The 24,941-nt window shown below is 36.6% G+C and overlaps 2 protein-coding genes across 5 annotated transcripts in view; one reads left to right on the top strand and one right to left on the bottom strand.

Annotated features, from left to right (window-relative positions):
* Positions 1 to 24,941, bottom strand: part of LOC148942732 (diacylglycerol kinase 1-like) — a 147,596-nt gene that overhangs the window by 30,852 nt on the left and 91,803 nt on the right. The gene's annotated exons all lie outside the window — the stretch shown is intronic.
* LOC148942736 (glycine--tRNA ligase-like) lies at positions 1,199 to 23,400 on the top strand. Of its 2 annotated transcripts, none has more exons than XM_089102804.1 (5): positions 1,199 to 1,394; positions 13,983 to 14,400; positions 15,526 to 15,619; positions 19,672 to 19,845; positions 23,270 to 23,400. In XM_089102804.1, the coding sequence occupies exons 2-4, from the start codon at positions 14,254 to 14,256 to the stop codon at positions 19,815 to 19,817; spliced, it is 387 nt and encodes a 128-aa protein (XP_088958930.1). In that variant the 5' UTR covers positions 1,199 to 1,394; positions 13,983 to 14,253; the 3' UTR covers positions 19,818 to 19,845; positions 23,270 to 23,400. The 2 variants fall into 2 exon arrangements, with proteins under 2 accessions (XP_088958930.1, XP_088958929.1); XM_089102803.1 differs by having other exon boundaries at positions 19,672 to 19,799; positions 23,270 to 23,394.

Below are 24,941 nucleotides of genomic sequence, written 5' to 3'. Positions count from 1 at the left end.
AGTGTCGGCATTCACCGGTGAATGTCTTAAATTCATTTTTCCCTGGTTGGTTTCAATCAACTTTGTCAGTCTTATGCAATGTTTGATGGTAAAGAAGTTAAGTTGGGTTTTAATTCTCAGAAATGGGTTAGAAACCTAATCTAACCTATTCTAACCTAACCTTTCATCATCAAACCACCATCAAACATAAAACTGACAAAGCTGACTAAATTTCACGAGAAGAAAAGGAATTTTGGACATTCACCGGTGAATTTCGACATTCTCCAATTTTTGTTATTCACAGTAACATGTATATGAACATCACTGTATTGTAGTCGCCTGAGAAGCCAATATGACAAGACGACTTATTTATATTCCTTGTGGTTGGAAACTTTATTGACTTAACTTTATAGCTTTGGAAGGATATTCATCAAATGTTTGGTTTAAAACGAATATAAGTTAAACAACTCTTATCATGTAAGGTATTTTAGAAGCAGAGAACTGATATAAAGAAGTAACAACTGATATTTATGAAGCAAAATAAGACAATTATTAATACTCAAACACAAAAGCAAAGACCAAAGTCCTATGATGATTTTCCAGTGTATGGTTTGTTCCTTTGTTTCTCTCCACTTTCTCTCCTTTCTTTCTCCACTTTCTCAATGGCTCAATGCATTATGGCTTATTATATGAAACCTATTTGCTAAAAATGTTGTGTTAAAAAATACAGTTATGCCCTTTTTAAAAAGCTACCACTCTTCAAAGCAGGTCTTAGGATGTCCATCATCTCTAATATTCATATTATCTATGATTTTTTATTTACAATAAAGTTCAATATACGCATAAAACAATTGTTGAAATACCCCCCCCCCTCCACATGGTGACATGAATTCAATTTTAGGGATAATTCTGGCTTTAAAAAAAATAAACAAAACAAGATAAATATTTGGAAAATCGAGGAAATTAGGGGGAAATCATGATTTTTTATTTTATTTTTTTTTTTTAAGGAAGAAGAGAGGGGTATCAGAAGTTTTTAAGGAGATAAAGTTCGTCAAAACAGCCAAACCGGACGAATTTAAAATTAGCGAATGATCACCAAAAATATAGATATTTGGGGGGTACAAGCCTAAAGAATCCCCTCTCCCTCCTTCCGTGACTATGTGCATCTTACTAATATTAAAAAATGCAATTGTGGACGGTGATTTTTTTGTTTATTTAGGTTTTGATGGCTACTAACAGACCTGACACTTTGGACCCAGCTTTGATGAGACCTGGACGTTTGGATAGAAAAGTTGAATTTGGCCTGCCTGATCTGGAAGGAAGATCACATATCTTCAAAATTCATGCTAGATCTATGAGTGTAGAGAGAGACATCCGTTTTGAATTACTCGCGCGATTATGTCCAAATAGCATAGGTACCTTATTCCATTTCTATTTATTTACAGTTGGAGGGGGGAGGGGTGAGTCATTGTTTCGCTTCAGGATTTTAAAAATTAGGTACTTTTTGGTTAATAAAGACATTTTAAAGTATGTAAGTAATTAAATCTTTGTAAATACAAATAGTTGCAACAAAACATCAACTCTAGCCAACGAGAGCAGAGCTTGACGTGTGGGCTTAATAAATATGTAACTGGAGAAAAACACAAAACTAGCCCAAAAATCTTCAGCCAAAGCAAGGTAAATAAAGAAAATAGGCAGTGAAAGGCAAAAAAGAAGAAAAAAGTAGAGGCCATGCCAGCGTGAGCATAAATCAAACCAAAATCGAAACTAAATCAATTATTCGTAAGTCTACACACCCTGACAAGGAATGTATACATAGCAGTACAAAATCGTTAAACTAAGTTTGTTGTGATTAATTTCCGAAAATTAATTGCAATAAGCTCTGTTGAAGACGGGGTTGCTGTCGGATTTGAACAAGTCTACCACTAAGTAACAAAAAAAGTGCTTGTGAAAGAAAAAGGCTGGCCTCGAAAGCGGATTAATTTCGCCTCTGATGTACGAGGTGTGTCTTTAAGTAAGGTTAAGGAAGTTATTTCAAAAAAGTAAATTTATTTTCAAGAAGTAAATAATTTACTCTATTTTTCGGCAACATTTTTTTCAAACGAGTTTGAAAAAAAAAAGTGTTTTTCAAACATTGATCATACCTCTCAACTATTCATAAAACATGCTGCCGGCTCCAATAACCAAGACTTCACTGCTGTTTTTACGCCGTCGTCATCATTGTAATGGTTGCCACTGAGGTGGCAACCAATTGAAGTGGAGACGAAACATAAGTTCGCTTATGACGCCCATTCGGAGGAACAGAACATGGAATGGAAACACACGCACTCCCCTGAAAATTTGTAGGCTGAACAGACTCTTCCAGCACAAAATTATGGCGTCGGTGTTTTGGAATAGGCTTGGTGTTTTTGTGGTCGACTTCATGTAACGAGGAACTACTATCAATACAGAATTCTACTGCCTAACCCTCAAAAGGCTTCGCAGGGCAAAAAAAAAAAAAACAACAAAAAAACTTGTCATGCTGACAAAAGGAATCGTCCTTTTTCATGACAATGCAAGAGTTCACACTGCTTTTCAGACCCGCAATTAATTGGACAGTTTCGGCTGGGAAGTTATAGACCATCCACCATACAGTGCTGATTAAGTATTGGCAGTGTTTTTGTTTTCTGTTCTGTTTTCAAAGTACCTGTTTCTGTTCCGTTACTTCAAAAAAACAGAACAGAAACAAATTGACCTGTTTTTTATTTACTTGTTCTGTTTCTGTTTTTATAATAGCTATTTTATCCTGTTTCTGTTTTTCTTTCTACCTGTTTTTCTTCTGTTTCCGATTTTATTTTAGTGATACGAGAATGAAATATTTGAGAATTTTGAACTTAAAAATAATATTTTAAATCTTCATTTGAAATTGTGAAGAAGCGTGGTTACGCCTCATACGATTTTTAGAATTGGAATGCAAGTAAAATGATGGAAATCAGTTTGTCTAATATATCAAATAGTGCTACTACATTGTTTTAGCTAGGCAGAATTAGGGCCTAGGAGCCAGATGAGAGTAGGCATGTGTGTAAATAGGAGGACGGTAAAGGTGTAGTTTAGTTCTACTAAAAAAACTTATTTCTTACTGTACATTATTCAGTAAATTGAGCAGCAAAGTTGCACAGATACTGTCCAGGAGAGAAATGACCATTCTTTATTTCCAATCAATCAAAACAAGCTGCTCTACCTAAGCTCTGCTGCAAAGCCCTCCGGACAAATTGCAACTTTCTGTGTTCGATAAGCCAGATATGAACCAGTAAATTGAGCAGCAAAGTTGCACATATACTGTCCAGGAGACAAATGACCATTCTTTATTTTCAATCAATCAAAACAAGCTGCTCTGCTGAAGCTCTGCTGCTAAGCCCTCCGGACAAATTGCAACTTTCTGTGTTAGATAAGTCAGATATGAAACAGCTTATTTAAAGAACAACAGGGAGCTTGAAAGCACCAACCTGGGAAACCATCTATCATCACATAAATGTTGCTGCCAGAAAAAGAAGTTAAGCAGAAGGCTGCTTTAAGGTTTGCCCCTAAGGCTACGTTAACTTGTGACTGCTATCACTCTCTATTACCCTAGGAATATGAAAAATGAGCCCAGGTTGCACCACAGTGTTTCATATTTTAAGAGGCTTAATCATTATCATACAACTAATAACATCCTTCCAGCAATATTTCTGTGACGCCATGCTAAAAAGAGGTATTTTACTGAAAAGTTCAGTGAGCACAAGAGTGATACTAAGGCAACGTGGCAGGTTATTAATGAATTCATGGGAAGAAAAAATTACAGCCTTTCTTCTTGTATTGGCATTAATGGCACGTCTGCAAGTGACAAAGTTGTTGTCGCCAGTCATTTCGGTCATTTTTAATCAAAAATAGGATCTTCAGTTCATGAGGGTGCTAGAAAGGATTCAAAAAATTTTCTTTCAGATGAATTTGTGGATGATCTATGGGAAGGATTGGAGTTTAGGTTTAAAATATGTACAAGTGACGAGGTTATAGAAATTGTTAAGAATATCAAATCAAATTGTGCCGGGATTGATGGTGTAAATATAAGGACATTTAAAGCTACAATGATGTATCTACTTCCTTCCTTGCTTCACATTATTAGCATATCCCTGACAACAGACACCTTCCCAGATGCCTTGAAACAAGCTAAAGTAATATCTCTGCTCAAAGGAGGTTTGAGGTCAGATATGGGTAACTGGAGACCAATATCAATATTGTCTTTGTTCTCCAAGATGCTTGAGAAAGTGGTCCACCAACGCCTTTATACGATGCATAACCTATGAAGTGAGACGCAGTTTGGTTTTCGGAGAGGCCACTTTACTAGTCATGCTGCTATTCACCTCATTGATTTCGTAAATAATTGTTACTATTTTAGGGATAAGGACTTATCCCTATTTAGAACTCTTATTGATTTCGTAAATAATTGTCTAGAAAGGGGCGAAATTCGATTGCGAAGGTCTATCTCAGTTGAACTCAGTTGAACTCTCAGCTACGCTGGCACTCCTTCTTTGGAGTAGAATTACAATCAAACTTCAAACTTGGTAAATTTTTGTTTAATTTATCAATTTTATTTTTAAGATTGGAATGTATAGCCATAAAAGGGTCAGGCTTAAAAGGGTTGCAAAATTATTTGAATGGTAGGTTTATTAATGTTATGATTCATGATGTCGCTTTTGCCCCATTTCCTGTGGCTTGTAGAGTCTCACAAGGCTTGGTGCTTGGTCCTCTACTGTATTTGGTATATGTTGATACGATATCTTTGTTGCTACCTGGATTACAATCTTTCATGGAAACGACACATTGATGTTGTTGTAACGAAAGTCGCACAAGGAGTTGGAGCAATTCGACATTTTACTACTACTACTACTACTAACAACTCATCGCAGCACCAAGCCGCCTGAGGCCAACACAGCTACGCACGCTCCTCCTCCACCCCAATCTATTCAAAGCCTCCCTTTTTACACACGCCCACGAAGTTCCCATTTCCTTTATATCTTTCTTTATGACGTCCTCCCACCCCAGACGGGGAGGACCTGCTTTCCGTTTAGCCCTAGATGGTTGGCCGAAAAGAACAACCTTCGGCAATCTGTCATCCTTCATCCGAACAACATGCCCTAACCACCTCAACCTTTCTTTCATTATAGACCTAGAAAGCGGCATTGAACCACATTTTTCGTATAGCCTATTGTTTGAAATACGGTCAGTCAGCCGGGTACCCAGAACAATCCTTAAGCAATTTCTCTGGAAAACATCTAGCAAATCTTCATCCGCTTTTCGGAGCGTCCATGCTTCAGAGCCATATTTGACCACTGTCATCACTGTAGCTTCTAAGATTCTAATCTTGGTTTGCAGACTTATCTTCCTAATCTTCCAGACTTTTTTTAACTGTGAAAAAACACCCTGAGCCTTGGCTATTCTATTTTTAACATCTTCACTGCTCCCACCATCTTTACTAATAATGCTACCAAGGTAAGTGAAACTCCCCACCTGATCAATCTTTTCATTACCCAACGTCACCTTTTCATCTTCACTTATTCCTAGCCTTAGTGACTTGGTCTTCCTAACATTAATTTTCAAACCAATACGAGCACCCTGAACTCGCAAAACCTCGAAAACGTCATTCATTTTGCTCACACTTTCCTCTAGGATGCTTAAATCATTAGCATAATCTAAGTTCATGAGATTTTTTCATCCCCAGTTGAGTCCGTGGTCTCCCATTGCCTTTTTTGTGCTTCTTAAAACAAATTCCATCAAAATAATCCATATAAAGGGGGATAAAACAAAACCCTGCTTAACTCGTGATTTAATACAAAACCAGCTGCTAACCTCATTTCCTACCTTAACCGCAGCAGTGTTATTCTCGTACATAGCACTAATCACTTTAATGCATTTGTCTGGTATACCATACAAGGATAAAACCTTTACCAAAGCTCCTCTATCAACAGAATCGAACGCTTGCTCATAATCTATAAAATTGAGGACCAAAGGTGTTTGAAAACTTAGGCACTTCTCAATTAGTAACCTAAGAGTGAAAATTTGGTCCACACATCCTATACCATTTCTAAAACCTCACTTCTATTCTCTTAAAACTTTGTCTACTTCATCTATCAGTCTAAAAATTATCATATTACTAAGCAATTTGATATATACAGAGACCAGACTAGCGCCTCGATAATTACCACAATCATTTTTATCACCTTTCTTATAAAGTAGCTTAATTAAGGTTTTCCTAAAATCAGTTGGTACTTCCCCTTTTTCAAAAATCATATTCATAATCTTCAATAACTTATTTCTAACCTCAGAGCCACCATATTTAAGAAACTCATTTACTACCCTATCAGCACCTGGAGTCTTATTATTCTTTAATCCTTTTAGTACTGTTGCTAATTCCTCCTCACAAAACAAATCTTCCTTCACATCCAAGGTATCACAAACTTTTTCATTTTCCTCTATATTTTTTCATGCAACTCTATCACGGTTAAGCAAATTCTCAAAATGTTCGGCCCATCTCGCCTTAGCTTTTGTCTTATCGCTAATTGCCACCCCATTCCTATCTTTAACTGGGACAAGTCCGGATTGACTACTACCTCTCAATTTGTTAACGTTCCAGTACAATATTTTACTATTATGCCGTCTAGCTGCATCTTCTAAATCCTCAGCAATTTTATCCATGGCCTCCACTTCACACCTCCTTACAATGCTTTCTCCACTTTCTTTACATTTCTTTTGTTTTCATATGATCTATCACTCAGATAATTCTTGTACAAGTCCTTTCTCCTTTCTATTAAACATAAAGCTTTTTCACTAATATTCTTAGCTGCAGTTCTAGCTTTCTTCCCTAATACACCTTCAGCAACTTCACAAATTATTTTTTTAAAATTATTCCAACCATCTTCCACATTATCAAATTTTAAACTCTCAAGTTTAGTATTCAACTGTTCCTGGAAAGTTTCTCTCAAATTCTCATCCTGGAGTCTACCAACATCATAACTTCCTGGGAGGTAATTACCCTTCCAATATTTCAGCTTTAAATTAACCCTTGACACTACTAGATGGTGATCTTTACTTTTAACATCAATAACAGCACTCCTATATACCTTAGTATCTTGTATTGATCCTGCCAGTCTTCGGTTTACTATAACATAATCAATAAGGTTTGCTGTCTTACCATCACGTGAATACTATGTTAGCTTATGAGCCATTTTATGACCAAACACCGTATTGGTTATAACTAGATTGTTATACCTACAAAATTGCAAAAGTCTGTATCCATTACTGTTTTCTTTTCCTACACCAAATTTACCTAAGCTGGGATACCATCTATCCATATTTCTACCAACCTGGGCGTTAAAATCTCCCAGTAATAACATAATCTTTCGGTCTGGTACTTTGTCTTTGTGACCCTGTAAGCTCAATTAAAATTCATCTGAGTCATTACTATGTCAATCAGTCTGTTCTAAAGGGGCTTCTGAAACTCTAATTGATAAATTAAACTATCTAATCATAAAATGAACAATTGGTATTATATTATTAATATCTTCCTAGACTAAACAAGACTTAGCTACTTCATTATTCATCATGAGCCCTACTCCCTGTCTATGTAACCCATACTTCCTGCCTGAGTAAACAAATTCTATATCACCTAATTTCATGCTTCCTACCCCTGGGATATGAGTTTCTGAAACTCCTAATAGATCTAGTTCGAATCGTCTGAATTCGTCAGTCAAAATGTCGATACGATAGTCATTTTTTAATGTCGTAACATTCCAAGTTCCAATTTTCATGTTCTTTAAATCATTGAAATTTGTTTCGCCTCAGGAAAAGCAATGATCCTGGATACCAGTTCAGGACGGGGATCAAATATCTTCTCAAGTCTACACAGAAGTGCTTAAGCCAGCTTATAACCGGACAGCAAGAAGTCCCTGGGACCTCCATGAAGGGAGGCTTTGTGCAATCATGGGCCCATCTTGGTCACAACATGGTTTTCAGCGCTTGGAGATGCTCTTCTATCAACAAGAGTCGAAATCCTGTACAGACAATCTCAAGCCTATTACCTCCGACTCATTATATATTCATGCCTACAAATATTATGCTACTACGGGGAGGCAACCCGTAATAGATAAATTAGCTAGGAAGAGGTTTTTCAGCCCAAAGACGCCCATCAAAACATACCAATCCCAGAAGAAATGTCCATTAGTCAGAATCCCGTGCGAATGCTGTGTCGTTTACTAGGCTATAATTTCCTTGAGGGGAGCCACTCCTCAAGTGGGAATAAAGTTGACCACAAGGTCCCCAGTCTTGTTGGTACCCCGAAAAGGTCGAGGCAGCCCTTTGCAGAGGCCGTTGTCCATAGATCTGGATCTTACGCCCTGCCACAGTTGTCCTCCTATAGAGGATCCTCCCGCGATGGTGTTCTGCATCACCATGCAATTTAACCCATTGCTGGGAGAAGGTTTGCAACTCATGGAACTTGTGGATAAACAAGTGGGCCCTTTTGAGGGCCCGACATTTTACATTTTAAGAACTTTTTATCACCACAAATTTTATTACTTTTGTTTAATGCTTTAGTCCACCCCTACATTTCATATGGATGTGTTTTGTGGTCAAGTAACTTTTATTCAAATTTTAAACGAGTACAAATTCTTCAAAACAAAGCTATACAACTTATTGGTGGATACTTGGAAAAAGTCAATGACATTGAGGCATGTTATAATAAACTTAAAGTGCTTATGTCGGGCAACTTCGTGACTACCAAGCAGGAATATTCTCGTATCAGTGCTGGAATTGTATCAGTCCTGAGTTATTTCATGGATTTTACAGAGAAACTAAATCATTTCATAGTTATAGTACCCGAAAAGCTGAAAATCTAGTCGCTGAATACAGAACTGGTACTAGAGCAGGTTTTTCTGTCAGATATATAGATCCCAAGGTTTGGAATTCTCTTCCAGTGAGCATTCGAGTAGAGGAGTACCTTAATTTATTTAAGAGAAAAATAAAAAAAATTGTTTTGGGTCTTGGTTCATGGATGTTTTTTTTTTTATGATTAGAGGTTGGTCATAATTTGGTTGTTTATTTATTGTTATTATTTATTTAAATTTTTGTTTGTTTTGTTTGTTTGTTAAGAGTTTTGTTTGTTAAGTGTTTATTATACATGTGGTCGCCCAGTATCAAGTGCTTTTACGTCTTTCTTTGGGCAGCCACTTGGATTAATGTTATGTGTTAAACAGAATTGAACTGAAATCCAAGTTATAATCAGGAAGTGTTCACTGACAGATAAGATGTTTCGCATTGTGACTCTAGACTATGAGCACTTTCCTGAACTTCATGTTTTGAACATTGTCTTCATTAATCTGTTACAGGCGCTCTTTTTCTTTTGTCCACTAAAAACTTAGCCAATGACATCCCTAAAGAAGATTGCTTGAAATCCTTTGAAAAAGTCGAAGATATCGATCTAACTGGTGAAAATTATTGAGACCGCCTTTCTCTTCCTTCTTCTGAAAACTCCGGAAGTAAAGATACTTTTGCTGAAGACTCTGATGAAACTGATGTAGTGTCTACGGGAAAGGAAGGGGGAAGTAATGAAGAAGAACAGTGGGGAGCTGGGGGTATGTCAGAAAACGATGTTCTAGAACAGGCTATCCGAAGACACTTTACACTTGCTCAAATATTGAAAAAACTGCGAAAATTATTTAGAAAACTAAAAGTTTCCATGTTCCATCATGGTAATTTTAAAAGATGTTGTAAAGAGAGTAGCCTTTGTTCTCATATCCCTCTTGACATGAAAGTGCGATGGAATAGCACATTTAATATGATTGAGTCTACAAAAAAACTTAGGTTGCCCGAAAATAGTTTTTTACATTTGACGAATGTAACAATTTTATTAGGAGTCCCTTGCTTTTGTCTAATGGCTAGTCTTTACTAGAAGCTGCTATTACCGTACTTTCTCCCATGCACAATACCACTATAATGGCAAGTTCTTCTTGCATATCCAATTGGCAGTCGAGCACACATAGTCTTAGAAGGGCCTGAGCTCTTTTGTAATACTAGAGCAGGTGATAGTCCCATTGTTGCACCCCTCAAAGAATTCATAGTCCCTGAGTAAAAAAAAAATTCTTCGTGACAAGCCTTCATTTTGCAATTAATCTTTTCCAAAAGGCAGCTTATCTGGATCCTTCAATATTTGAAAGGTTTTCACTCGTGGATCGTTCTCTGGTCCCTCAATCTTTGACCTCAGTACTATAGGATAGATTAAGTAATGGTTCAGAAACTGCAAGTGAGCCCACTCCAACTCGCTTTTGTACTGCTGAAGTCCTTGAGGCTATGGTAGAACCCAGTGAGGAAAGCTGGTTGCAGATAACTGGTTTCAAAATCGTAAGACGCTCCTGCGGCGTTAGCAACTCTGCCGTGAATGCTTTAAAATTTTTTGAGGAGAAACTGCTAGTCTATCTTTCAGAGTGACGTAGAGCTTTCCGGTAAGCTTTTTCTTTTTTCATTAATTTACATAAATACAGTAGTACGAATTTATGTAAATCCTGGGAAGGGGAGCAAAAAGTGAATTTTTTCTTATATTAAACCATTGAAATATTGGCAAATGCAGAGATTCTGGAGGGGGAAGGGGTCGGCTAAGAAACGAAATTAGTATTCTTGGATTGTGTAATTATAGTTAGTAATAGTCGAGGATGTCACTACCCCCTTTCTTTTTGGAATGGACCGTGAAAACGTACCTACATACTCAAAAGCATGCCCGCTCCTATTCTTAAAATAAAAGTTTGAAGTAGTAACAATTTATATGATAGAGCAAGTGTATACGTTGGAAAAAGTATTTTCTGCCACAAAGCCACGGAAATTTTCGAAATAAGTTATCAAAAAGTGCAATTGTCTTTATATTTGCATCCCTTCGAAAACCTATTTAAGAGAAGATAATAACTAAAGAAAGTATTACGTAGCAGAGTCTAAATTTCTTTGAAATTCGGAATTGGAGAAATTTCACTTTACTTATTTACTTAAGACTGAATTTGGTGGAGGGTCTAGAACAATATTTTCCTGCGCGAAGTGCCGTAAAAATATGCGAAGTGCCCTTAAACCATTAATTTTCCTTTTGAAAAATTTTCATACACATTGGCCAAGAAATAATTAACCTTCTTTCTTCTTTTATACTGTACTTTTGTTTAAGATGGATTCCGAAGTCCAAACATCAGTATGGGAGGAGTGGAAAGCGTAGGGGAAACCGCCCCCTTCCGAATCAACTATGGGCTATGCTTAAACACTAATGACTTTGAGCTGACTGCATAATTTCATGCTGAAAATTGTTTTATCTTCGAAATATCCGGGCATTTCTGGAAAGTTCGAGAAGATGCTGTATAAACATAAAAGCACATTTTTGAAAAAAAGGGACGGGAAAATGGAAGAAGATAACCATAAAGAAAAAAATGGTGATATTTGTATGCACAGACAGTTTTTCGCCCTTTTATAGATACACTGCACTTTATTGCGAAAAAATGCTGTAGTAGTACTGTGTTTTCTCAAAAGTGTTGCCGCCAGAGAAAAGAACTACCCGTGGCAAGTGGCAATCCTGATGAGAAGTTAATGAGAGACTAAAAAGTTAATGTTTTCATATTGGAGACCCATTAATTTTCTATACTTAAAACGAAGAGATCTTTTCGGAGCTGCCAGAAACCGCTCTAAAGCATCTTAACATACTACTACTAGTGTCGAGCGAACATCCATTTTTGATCTCTGAGTATTTCATGCACAAGCAGTATGCCCCGACAATGTCCAAACAAGGGGAAAGCATAATTTTTAAATGATAAGGTTTAAGGCTCGAACAACTGATGCTATAATTAACTTTTTGATAATAAGTCAAAACTTTACATTTACAATTTGTTTTTCTTTAACCTTTACGTGTTCGAAAAACTGCTGTTTAAACCACTGTTCTTTGAACGAAAACATCTTTTTTCTGTCTTTTACCAAAAAACAGAACAGAAACAGGTCTTCTGTTTTTTTGGTGACCTATTCTGTTTCTGTTCTGTTTTATTCAAGCCCTCTTTATTTTTTTTCTGTTTCTCCAGAAAAACCAAACAGTGCCCATGCTTAGTGCTGATATTGTGCCGTGTGATTACCATCCGTTTCTCCACCTCAAGTAATACCTCACTGGCAAACGTTACAATGATAATGACGACGTAAAAGCGGAATTTAATACCTGGTTAGTGGAATAGGTGGCAAGTTTTATGTAGAGGCTACTTTAAAATTAGTTGAGAGGTATGATAAGTTTTACAACAAACTTGGCAACTATGCTGTTAAATAGAGTAAAGTATCTACTTTTTGAAAATAAACTTACTTTTTTGAAATAAACTTTCGTTGCGTACTTATGTTCCTACGGACATTACTCAAAAAACTCGCCTCGTAATAAGGAGTTGATGATGGTATTCACTTGACATCCTTGCAGAGCGCCAGCAACTTTATTTTGTAAATATATTAATTAAGAGATAAAAGGTAGGATGGAAAACAGACTTTTTTTTTTGAAAGTGAGTTGGAGACAAGATTTGTACCTATTTTGAGTTGTGTTTTTATGCATACTGTGTTGAATGGTCTTGTCTGGATAATAATAGTTCGTTATTGTTATTATAATTTTGGTTTTTAATATAGTCATCTCGTCTCCTAATCTGAGGAGTTCCGTTTGGGGAAAAGAGGATAAGAAAAGGTCGGGACAAACGACGAGTTACTCTGTTTAATTTATTGCCAAAAAAAGCTTCGAAAACTAGTTGTTACTTTTTTTTATAAAGTTCACTGTATCTTCCTAAAGTTACAAAATATCAAGGCAACACTTTAACACAGAACCTGTCAACCGAGGGTATATTTGAACAAGTTCTGATATCATTCGGGATGATTCCGAGATATTCACGACATTTTGATCGGAGTCTCAGTAGATCTGTATAAATAAAAAAGAAGAAAGAATAAGATTTTAAAGAGCAATTTTGTTTCTTAACTTTCAACAATACAAGTTAGAATACAGCAACACACAATGTATTGACATACTTAACGAGACGGAGAATTGAATTCTATCAAACTTGAATGAAATACAAGTTTTCTTTATTTGTTGTCCGTATTTTGGAAAGAAGATTTGTAAATGGTTAAACTATAGACCTCTCTTTCTTGCACATATTCATCATAGGGTTAACACCGCTATTTTCTGTGTGGGGAAATCATAACTCTTAAAATTATTTTCTTATGGCTGAAACTTTTTTCTAATAGGGAGTCTTCAAAGGAAACAGATTCGATTCATTTTATCTGTGCGTCTGTAAGTGTGCTATTGACAGGCATTAACTGCCATTGACCATAATTATTAACCACCTATTGACGAATGAAACTTGTTAATAAAAAAGTCAAAAATTTTGCTGAGCTCGGTATACAAACTTCTGAGAAATAGCCTCAGTAAAAGTAGTATACTGATGAGCTAACTAAATGTCGCCTCTAAATGACTATTCGATGTATAGTATTCAAGGAAATTTCTTTAAATAGTCTATTAAATTCTATAATATAGAATTTGCCTTCAAGTGAACATTTTGTGAATTATTCCGTTTCCAGTTCTAACTAATTCATATAGGTACTCACGGCCAAATTTCTGAGGAGAATAAGAGTGTTGTCAAGGAGGAAAAGGGGAAAAGATAGCACTTAAAAGTGCGCAATCTTTTTTATTTTTCTCTTAAATAAATTAAGGTGCTCCTCTGCTCGAATGCTCACTGGAAGAGAATTCCAAACCTTAGGATCTATATATCTGACAGAAAAACCTGCTCTAGTACCAGTTCTGTATACCTTTAACAATAAGTATTTTCGTGTCATCAGTACATATTGGCCCTTGGCCTCTTGGGGGCCAATATTCTCACTATTTCAATTACTTTCTCTCCTGCCCTAACTATGAACCTGTAGTAGTTTAAGATCAGATTTGTAAAGTTTCTTTTTTATAGGTGCGGAAATTCGATCCGTTTGTACAGAGGCTGGAATATTTCACCTATATTAGAAGAGAAGTTAGCCTCCTATGGGCATAATGAGCCATTTCGTTCTTCATGTGCTGTCTAAATCTTGTCATTTTTTCCTTCACGTCGACCATAATTAGGAACTGTTGAATTCTTCCGATGAAATATCCAAGGGTCTCGTTGTCAATTAGTTCCTCTTTTTTTTTTTTTTAGAAAATTTGATTTGCACGTCAATGATAAATCTTACTCAATTACTTCAGAAATGGTAAAAGAAGTGAGACACAAAAAAAAGTTAGACGTCGAAAGCTTTGTGCCCAGTGTTACTGAGCCTGCATTCGGGATTTGGCGCATACTTTATGTGATACTTGAACATAACTTTAGTGTCCGAGAAGGTGCTGAAAAACGAAAGGTATGAATATTTTCCTTTTTTGCCCTCTCTCTCTCTCTCTCTCTCTCTCGCTCTCTTCTCTCGTTTCTCTCTCCTCTTTTTAAGCTTCCTTTCTCTCCCTTCTCTCTCTCTCTCTCTTTCTCTCTCTCTCTCTTTCTCTCTCTCTCTCTGTCTCGCTCTCTCTCTCTCTCTCTTTCTCTCTCTCTCCTCTGTATATCTCTCTTTTCTCTCTCCTCTCCCCCCCTCTCTCTCTCTTTCTCTCTTTGTCACTGTCTCTCTCTCTCTCTCTACCTCTCTTTCTCTATTTATCTCTCTCTGTCTCAGTCACTCACTCATCCACCAGAAAACAAAGAAACAAAAAGACAAAATAACAAATAGGAAATTTTTCAGCCAGTTTCATATTCAACTTTCAAATAAAGAGCTCTATTAAATTTGGTGGTGAGGTTCAGCCGACAAAAAAAAAAAACAACATAGAAGCCTCGGAATGAATTTCCCAGTTCCTGAAATTGATATACTGCTACTTGCTATGATACTACTTGCTGAAATTGATAAATTCGGCAAAAAAAAGTAATCTCAAATAATGCGAGTTAGAAATAGACGAATCTTGTAATCATGGCCATAAATCTTCTTTTTCATAAAGAAGAGAAATACGGACGGTATTTTAATCTGTCCATGTGATCACGCACATAGTATGGGGTGCTTCTGACTTCGCCCTTCCCCCCTCCATAATAAATTCAGTTATCTTGTGATATAGCCATATTTTTCCACATTCTCAACCTAATTTGCCTGTTTACCTTTGTTTTGCTTTTTCAAATCAGTCCCCTTCTTGCGTTTTAGATGTTGAACTGGAATGGTAAAAAATGGCGGACGAGTTAAATAACAGGCAAGTGACAAGGAAATTATTTGTAAAAGAAACTAGGCTTCCTCAGCATCCGAGTACGAATTTGGATGCTGTACGATTCTCCCCCTCCTCATCAAATCGCTTTTTCCAAGATAGCTACGTCTTCGAAAGAGAAAAATTTTATCCTAATGTTCGTTTCAAGCTTCTATCTCTCCTATTTTTTCTTTTTTCCATCTTTTCCTTCTGCTTTTGTTTTTTGATTTAGTGAGGAAAAATTTTTATATTTCACTTTTTTCTTCTTCCAGTTCTTGAAACTTCCACCCATTGTTGCTCCATACAAATGCTGCGTTCTCCCGTTGAGCAACAAACAGAATTTTATGCCTTTTGTAAAACAAATATGTAAGTTTTTTTTTTTTAAAGTTAAAGTGCTTTTGGGCTTCATGAAGCGTTACGTGAAATTTTATTTAAACTGAGATTTGAAGCCAATAATCTTAACTCTAGCCCCCTGTATTGAATCGTTCAAACTCTTTTTTTTTTCATGTCTGAATTAGTTTTCAAGAAACTTAGAACTCTCTGTTTTCTCCTGTAGGCCCATTCACAACAAGATTCAACTTCCCGAAACGCGGTCCTACCTAATGCTAAGTAATCAGGTTTTACGATTCTCAATTGATAATTTAAAGACTGAATTCAATTAATACCGTGATTGTCTTAGGTATTTTTCTGTATCTCAGATCTCATATAGTCCTTGTTTCTCTTGTCATACAAAAGTTCTTGGTTTCTGACGAGCTCAAGTAGCTCCGCCCTATACTTCACTTTTTCTTTATTCCTCTTTTTCATATAGCCTCTTTTTGTTTAGATTGTTATGGATACATATTCACCTAACTTTATCGCCGGAGTCAAATTCCGTGCCCTGCAAGGGATCGCTGCTTTCTTTGCAGTTTTTCTGCCTCGATGAAGTTCAAGTATTAGTCAATCAGATAATTCTCGGCATCAACTAAGTTCAAGTCTATCGAACTTCGGTGTTGGCTTGATCCTATTCTGGACGGCAGCTGGATCTCTATTGTAAACGAATTTGGTTTCAACTGATTCCCGAAATTAGTGCTAGTTAAATCTCAGTATTAGTAGAAATTTTATTGTGAATGGGCCTTAAATATATCTCCTATTCTCATTTGTAGAAGTAGTTAATTAATGTAATTTTTGAATATCAAAGTATTTTGCCTGTACCCTCTTTGCCGAAAACAACTATCTGTTGAATAACAGTTAGTTAATAACAGTCAAAACGCTTTTTAGTATTCCTGCTTTTCTCTAAAAGTTGCAACAGTGCCTTTTCAATTGCAGCACTGAAAATATATGTATTCGAATCTATAAAAATGTGAAAACAGATTTATGTTTTCGTTTTCCAGTCCCTACAGATTTGGCTGTTGATTTTTAAACTTTATTTCCTGGCAATACTTGTGACCTTTGGGTTTTCTTGTCTTTTTGATCGTTTATGAAGATTTTATAATGTAATTTTGTATGTTAAATTATACAGGTTTTTTTAGTGCTTTTAGTATGGTGACTTCCTCGAGTATCTTGAGTTGGATTTTCGGTGTTTTAGGCAAACACTTAAAAAACTGCTACACAAAAACGATTAAAAAATTGTGATTGTTTTATTAGATTTAGGGAATAAGTTCAGTTAGAATAAATATCTCTACTTATTGAGAAAAAAAAAATTAAGTTTTATTCCTTGATGCAATGCGAAGATGTATGATTTTATAGTCGCCTTAGTGTATCTGTTCAGGCCGATGATTATCTTTAAATATTGAAATAAACTAAATTCGTGTGTATAAATAAAAATAATACGAATGTTTAGAAGCTTGCGAATGCTCTTTTAGCCCGTTAGTTCACCGCCCTATTTTTTCTCTGATCAAAATAATTATGCGGAAAAAGATTTGCGAAACCTTTTTTTATTTATGCGGAAGGTGTTATTCGCTTACCTTATCCGCCAAAAATCAGTTTTATTCCTTGATGCAATGCGACGATGTATGATTTTTATAGGCCGATGATTATCTTTAAATATTGAAATGAACTAAATTCGCGTGTATAAATAAAAATAATTTGAATGTTTGTCTATGTGTCCGCCAAATATTATAAAAAATATTATTTGCTTCTTTAATGTTTTTTTGTATTCTTTTCTCTTATTTACTCCTTTCTTTTTCTTTTTTTGCGTAGGATTGATTAAAGTCTGTTTGATTTATTTAATATATTTCACTTCTTTTTTTCTATTAATTTCTTTTTTTTGTGAGTGAGCTTTTAATTTTTATATTTTTTTTCTTTTAATTTTGTGCTTAATTGAATCGAAAGCCTCCAGCAAGGCAGCATGCATAGAACTGTGTAGGAAAACCCACAAACTTGCTAGGAGGGATGAAAATGTCTACTGGTCAAGCTCTGCCTAAGAGTTAGAGGAGCAGCAGCCAAAAATGAGACCCACAAGCAGTACAAGATCCTCAAAGAGCTTAGTATAAAAAGGAGCAGTACCACAGGAAACTTGAAAACCAAAGACGGAACCATCAAACCGTCAAGAAATTGGATCAGTGGAATAACCACTTCAAATAGAACAGGACAGACTAAACCTCTAGCGTTGCGCCAAATCCCTCATCCAATGCCACTACCACCAAAGGAATAGACCCGTGTTATATTTCACCAACGTCAACAGAATAAGTCAGAAATGCAATAAAATCCTTAAAAAAAACAAAAAAAAAACACACACAAATCCCCAGGGGAGGAGTCCCTGCCTGCAGAAACTTATAAAGCAAGCCCAGCACTTACGGGGGCCCCGACGAGCCTACCCGAATTAGCAGAGAATTTCACTGGTTGACATAGCTGAGAAGATTTTTGCAATAATTGTCATACACCGTTTCTGAAAGGAACAAGAGCAACGGACAAAAAAAACCGGGCTGGTTTCCGCCCAGGAATGTTTGTGCTGATCATATTTTCACTCTGTGACTCCTCTTTCACCATCGATTCAATCACGGACAAGACACCATCGCCATCTTTCTCGACTTCCTTGCTGCATTTAACCATACTCCGACCTTTCTTTTGGCAGATAATGCTTGAAGATTGTGTCCCAACTAAATTGTTTCGCCGGCTCAAAGTTTTTTATGAAAATATGAAGAGTAATATCCAAGTATATTGTGATCAGACTGAACTCTTTGAAATAAATTACGGTGTTCGCCAAGGCTGTTCAGTGTCCCCAATTCTCTCAATTTTGTTGTAGATTTGATTATGAAAAAATTATTGAACGAAGAAGATGGCGTGGTATTTTTTGCCGTAGAAAGTTTTGCTGATCTCGAATATGCTGACGATGGTACTCTCCTATCCGATTCAGCACCGAAAGTGGAAGAAATGATGATAAGGGTGTTGGCTACCGAGATATGGTAGGTCTGACAATTAGCATCTCAAAAACTAAATACCTATCAACTAAGAATGATACGAACTCTTTTGCATCTTAATAGGGATCATATTGACAGAGTTGAATAGTTCAAATATCCAGGATCAATTATGGATGCTAAGTGTTAATCATCGAATGAGGTTCAAGGTAGGATCGGAGTAGTCTGGTGTGCCTTTGGGCGACTGCTTAAACCCCTGTGGTCGAAGCGAGAAATTGAGCTAAAAAGATGCAGAGTATACTCTGCAGATGTAATCTCCATGCTACTATACAGCTGCGAGGCTCGGTCACTAAAGGTAGAAGAAGAATGACAACTAGCCTTTCAGACCAAAAATACCTAAGATCTATTTGCAATATCAGACTGTCACAATAAATCAGCAACCACCTGCTCAAGAAGATGTGCGGACAAAAGCTTACAATATCTAGCTTGACAAAGAAAACACGAAGAAAGAAGTTGGAACTTATAGGAGGGCGTAAAGAGTGAACCTCTGAACAGCTTGTGGAGCAGAAGGAGCGGGCAGCTGGGTTGGCCGCAGGCGGTTTGGTGCTGCAATAAGGTAATAGTACTAGTGGTATTAATGCTTCTGACCAATTTGTCTAACTGTTATGTCTCTAATGAAAATGAAAAATAAAATTTCGTGTCTATTAACTCTTATTAAGCAACAGTCATTTTCGCGTAACCTCTTATTTTGGCCTTTGATTTATTGTAAAATAGATTTGGGTTGATTCAAATACTGACTACTAACTGTTTCTACAAGGAAGAGGTTTTTTATCTGTCTGATCTTGTCTCACGTTTAGGTTTTGCTTTTGCTCCCTAAAATAGTATCTTATGTTCTTTCCTCTTTTGGTGTCTTTTTCTCTTTCTCTTTTTGTCAACTGTCTATGTTAGCACCCAGTTTCACGACCTAGAATCATTTTTTAAATTTAGTACGTACCAAATAATTCTCCTCCTCCCATTCTCTCGTGCTCTCTATTTCTCCTCCCTTTATTCTGTCAGTCTTCCTTTATTATCATCCTTTATTAGGTCATCGCTATGCAAGAGCGGATGAGCTTGGGGTGCTTTTTGCAGTGACTGTGGATTTTGACACACTTAAAGAACCCCATTCTGTGACTCTGAGGGATCGGGACTCTATGCTGCAAGTTCGACTGCCGGTAAGAGATAAAGATTGATTGAATGGAACCACATTCGGAAGCATCGGTATGTGACTAGTTTTGCGTCGTATGACCTTTAAAACTATTTTACCTTAAGTGTTGTAGCTATGATGATTACCAGCGCTCTGGAATCAGAGCCTGAGTCGAAACTGGTTTAATCTTGAAGCAGTTAGAGTGGCCCCATGCAAAGCAGTTGTAGTAAGCTCTCGTACCTTTGAAAATTTATGCATCAAAGTTTGCTTTCTTAGACTTTAACGTCAAGAGTCAAAGCTGAAATCTCTGTGATTCGAAGTCAGCATTTATAATTCACCAACTCGGCCACCTTTTAGGGACAGTAATCTACTATAGAGTAAATAAATGATTTTTTGTTTCATTGTAATTACATCCAACTAAAGGAGCAAGCAATTATTGAGCTATTTGTGAAATGTTTCGCTGTGAAACTTCTCAACAAGAAGGGTATTATAATGAAGAGCTTGAAATTGCTATCGCATTTCAGCTCTGTCACATTCAATAAATATTTTGCATATTCGAGGGCTCATTGCTTTTTTTTTGCCTAGAACCCCTTCCTTAGTTTGGAATTGGTTTATACCACTATCCTAAATGTGGCAGCTTCGTTCACCAACGCCGCCTTTTCATGCGTAATCTGATGTGGCTACGCTTTTGGCAAAATGTGGTTGCATGGTGTTTACCTTAAGCGGTAAAACTGTCGCGACATCACTTATAAAATATCGTCTTCTATGATAAACTGAGGTAGGGGACTCAGAAGAGACCCTATTATTCATTCAGGGAAACTATTACCCTGATGGAAAAGTTCCTTCGATTTGAGTTGAAAAAATAAATATGTTAAACTTAATTGTGTTGCTTACACATACAAATGTTATAGCTTCAAAATTGTCAAGATTTCCGAGAGCGATTTGCCGAGTTAAAAACGCATTCCCGAAGCTCCATATGATAAGAAATTTTTTGTCATACAAAAAAATCTAAATGAAGCTGTTAAATTTTTGTCACCCAAGACTTTGATTGCTCATAATATTAATGAATTTTACATTGTTCTGACCAATCCGAAATTCCTGCACATGACGAAGACATGGTCGGATCAACCAAACTGACCCGTGGGTGGTGATGTTTTGACTAAAAATGAATTTGGTATTTATAGTTGCTGCCTTGTGGCGTTCGACAGGAATATGGTCAGTAGAGGAATCTAGCTATCGGTGCTAAAAGTTCGTGCCATCTAACTTATTTTTGGCAAAAGTTTTTAAACAAGACTTAATATCATATACGAAAGAAAAGTTATACCCTGCTTAAACATTCTTGTATTTCGTTGTATCTAGAGTTAGTAAATATATTGCTTGAACTTACGAGAAGGATATCTACTAAAAATGTAATTTTTCAGTTTAATTGGATTAGTTAGACTCCATATAGGCTACAGAGCTAAGCTACGTTCTTGTTGACGAGTAGGTTGTCAAGGATTTTACAGAACAAAAAGATATATTGACGTCTTAGGAAAGTGTTCTGTACAAAATATGAATTAGTAGGTGATTTTTTTTAGATAGATAAATCATTATAAGTTAATATATATACCATAAATAGTTGGAGCAATTAATAACAATCACCTCTTTCTTTACCTAATTCTCTTACTTCTTCTGTTTCTCACGTCAGTTGCCGTGTCCCTGACAGAACACAACCTATATTTCTTCATGTCGGTGGACAACTATACGATATAGGGTAACTATTAAAAAGTTAGGTTTTAAAATCTTATAGATAATTTCGGATTCCCCTCCTTAAACTCCTTAAAAAAATTAAATGCCCTAAATTGCACTGTTTAAGGATTTTCCTGTCATTTGTACGCCCAACCCTTGAGTACGCCTGTCCTGTTTGGCATCCTGGCATTTCCATTGAATTGTCGGACAGAATAGAAGCAGTACAAAAAAGGTGCCTAAGAATTATCTTCAATGAGAGTAAAGTACCTTATATTTCCCTTCTTAGGAGAGCTAACCTTGTCACCCTTAAGGAAAGGAGAGCAGAAATTACCTTGCGTTTTGCTAACAATGCCTTTCATAACCCTCGAACAACTCCCCCTTTGCCCCGGTCAATAATCACCCCTTCGACCCCGCCTCTCGCGTTCTGTGTCAACAAAAATCCCCCTTTTCGCCCCAATAAGAGTTTGCACTGAAAGATATAGAAGAACTTTTATCCCTTACATAGTTGACCTTTTCAACCACTGACTCTCCGCTGCCTCCCCCCCCCTCACTCTTTACCTAATAGTTATTAATTTTAATTACCATTTTGCAAATTTGGAGGTTTTATATTTATGTTTGTTAGTCACCAACTAATTTATGTTTTTGTTTTAATTCTACTTTATCCCTTTGTTAATTTTAAGAGTTTTTTTTGGGGGGCATTTTTGCTGACCTGACATTGGCCTTCTAATTTTATGAGTTTACTTCGTACTTTGTTTTTGTTTTTAACGTATTTGACATTGACCCTTTTATAATTTTCTGTTGTTGTTTGATTGTTTGTTTTTGTTGTTCTTTCTTCGCTGTATTTGACGCTAAAGTACGAATTCGGCCTTTTTGGGCTTGTGATAGCCATTTGTCAGCAATAAATCTTATCAGTCGCAGTAATCTAAAAGGCGTTGCGTTACACAAAAAAAAATTTCTAGGGAACTGGGAAAGGTAAAACGTGCCTTTCGATTTTTTTTAATGATATCATATTCATGTTCTTCCCCTGTTTTTTTCATCAATTACAATTGGGCTGGTAAAAATTTTAACACCTTAAAATTAGATAGGAGATCTTGAAATAGCTATTATGGTAACATGGGTACTTTGAACGCAATTTCAAACCCCTTAGGTGTGAAAGTCATTTTTATGTCTTGTTTTTCGGATGTTGACTATTCAAGTTTATTGAAAAAAGAAACAAAGACGATATCCAAAAAGTGCTCACTTCTAATACCATTTGAACATTTTTAATAGTTTTAACGCTAGAGAGTATCCCATATTGTTTTTAGGGGTTTTCAAGAATCTTGGATTAACATTTTAAAAAAAGTAAACAAAATTTATGTAATTTATTTACCCTTCTATGCGTCAATGGCTCATCAACACATCTTATTATTTGAGATCTTTTATAAATATTCATATTTGTTTGTTGTAAATTCCTCATTTAATTGCGAAGCTAAAGACAGAGGGGTGTTGTTGTCGCGATAATGCTCTGCCTGTATGTGGAAGCTCCTAGGGGCCGTTGTTGCTAGTTGGCCAGCATTTTGGGACAAGATTGCATGCTATACAGGAGAGCTCTAGTGTGTGGGACAAATGGAGTTTTAAGGGTTTTTCTTAAGCTTAGGAACGGATGTTCAGTGTTATGTTTGTTCTTATATGAGATTGTTTTGTGCTTCTGAATTGCCATCAGGAGCAAGTTAGTGTCTTGAATTAAGATTCAATGATACTATATTTTGTTAATAAGCTTGTCCATTTTAGGTGAACGAAGTGGCTGCCGTTATAAAAAATCTGTCATGTGGAAAATTAAGTTGGACCGAACTAAGAGCGAAGTATCCTGCCTTTATTAAACATCTTGAGGAAAATTAAGCTGGAACGAAGTAAGAGCGAACAGTGGCGCCAATTCACGAAAATGTAGGGGGGGGGGCAAGGATTTTTTTTCGATTTTTTTTTAAATTAAGATGCAAAAAAAGAACAACATTTAGCAAACATACCTAAAACAGGGGGTAGCGGCGAGGTCGCTGCTTGGCAAAATCGTCGACTAATCTATCCAAATCCAGTTTCTTTACCTCCTCTTTTTCAACGGCCATTATCATGAGATCACTGAGTCTGATTTCCCATCGTCGATCGCAGATAGTCTTTCACACGCCCTAATGCCGAGAAGAATCGTTCATTACTGGCAGTGGTCACAAGCAAAGTAGCAACTAGCTTCATCAGTTTTAGCACTGCAGAATAGGCAACTGGGAGGTCGGATAAGATTTCGATAGCTCAAAGAAGATCTATTTTTGAAATATCACTTTTTGACAGATGCAGCTTTGCAAGAGAAAGCTGGGATTCTATGGCATGGTCATCGACACCGAGAATCTCTTGATAATGACACATAACTCTTTCCACTTTCGAAAGTTCCAGAAAATTGGAACTTGATGGGTCGAAGGCAGATAAAGCGTTGAGCTGAGGCATATTCTGCATGAAACGTTGGTCCATCTCACTCGTGAAACGATCTATTGCCTCTAAGTACAGAAGTTTACCGCAGTCTGATTCAACTGGCTGACTGATATTGCGTTTACCGGTTGTTGAGTTTGAAAGAAAGTCTTTGAGACAAATCGAAATGGCTTGACTTCTCTTGCTTCGAGCACTGGTTTTAGATTGTGGAGATTTTGATTCCTGGATATCGTTTAAAGCCAAGAATTCAGATATGTTTTTGCTTAAGTTGTTCCATTTGTTATCATTTCTCAGCTTTTGGAGTGTCTCATATGTCCCAGAAATCAGTGCAAGTGCTTTATAAATCAACAAACTTCCGGATTGAAGTTGCTCTGATAAACAATTTACAATGACTAATACTTTTTCCATTATGTATAAATTTGAAACAAAAGAGGCAGTGTTGATTTTTTCCAGTAGTCCTTTTGCTTCACACGCTGCCTCGCCGTCGGAACTATCAGAGACTGCGGCAAGCACAGCAACAATACAATAAAATCTGGCCTTCACCTTCGAAATAGAGTGGACTGCTTAAAACCAGCGAGTCTGGACGGTCCTCTCTAGCTCCAAGACTTTTTGCCCGCTAATACGCTGGGATTCCACAAATAGCTCGTGACGAGTATTGCTGCATGATATAAATGCGTAAAGTCTTTGCACCACAGAGAAAAATTCAGAAAGTTCGCTGATATTTTTTAGGCAATCAGTCAAAACCAAGTTTAATCTTTGGGCGTGACAGTGTACATAAACTGCATGAGGCACCTTCTCCCTAAACTTTGCTTGAACTCCGTTAAATTCCCCACTCATAACGGATGCGCCATCATAACATTGGGTAAAACACAGCATCGAATCTACACCGAGCTTTTCTAAAGTTTCACAAATCGAGGTGGATAAGCTCTTGGCGTCTAATTTGTGCATGTGATAGCAGCCGATTGGTCGCTCCACTACTTTTCCATTTGAT

Source organism: Artemia sp. Qi Xiang Cuo, chromosome 16 (genome assembly GCF_049724085.1).
Source record: "Artemia sp. Qi Xiang Cuo chromosome 16, ASM4972408v1, whole genome shotgun sequence".
NCBI classification, from domain to species: Eukaryota; Metazoa; Arthropoda; class Branchiopoda; order Anostraca; family Artemiidae; genus Artemia; species Artemia sp. Qi Xiang Cuo.
This window is presented reverse-complemented; position numbering and strand designations above follow the sequence as displayed.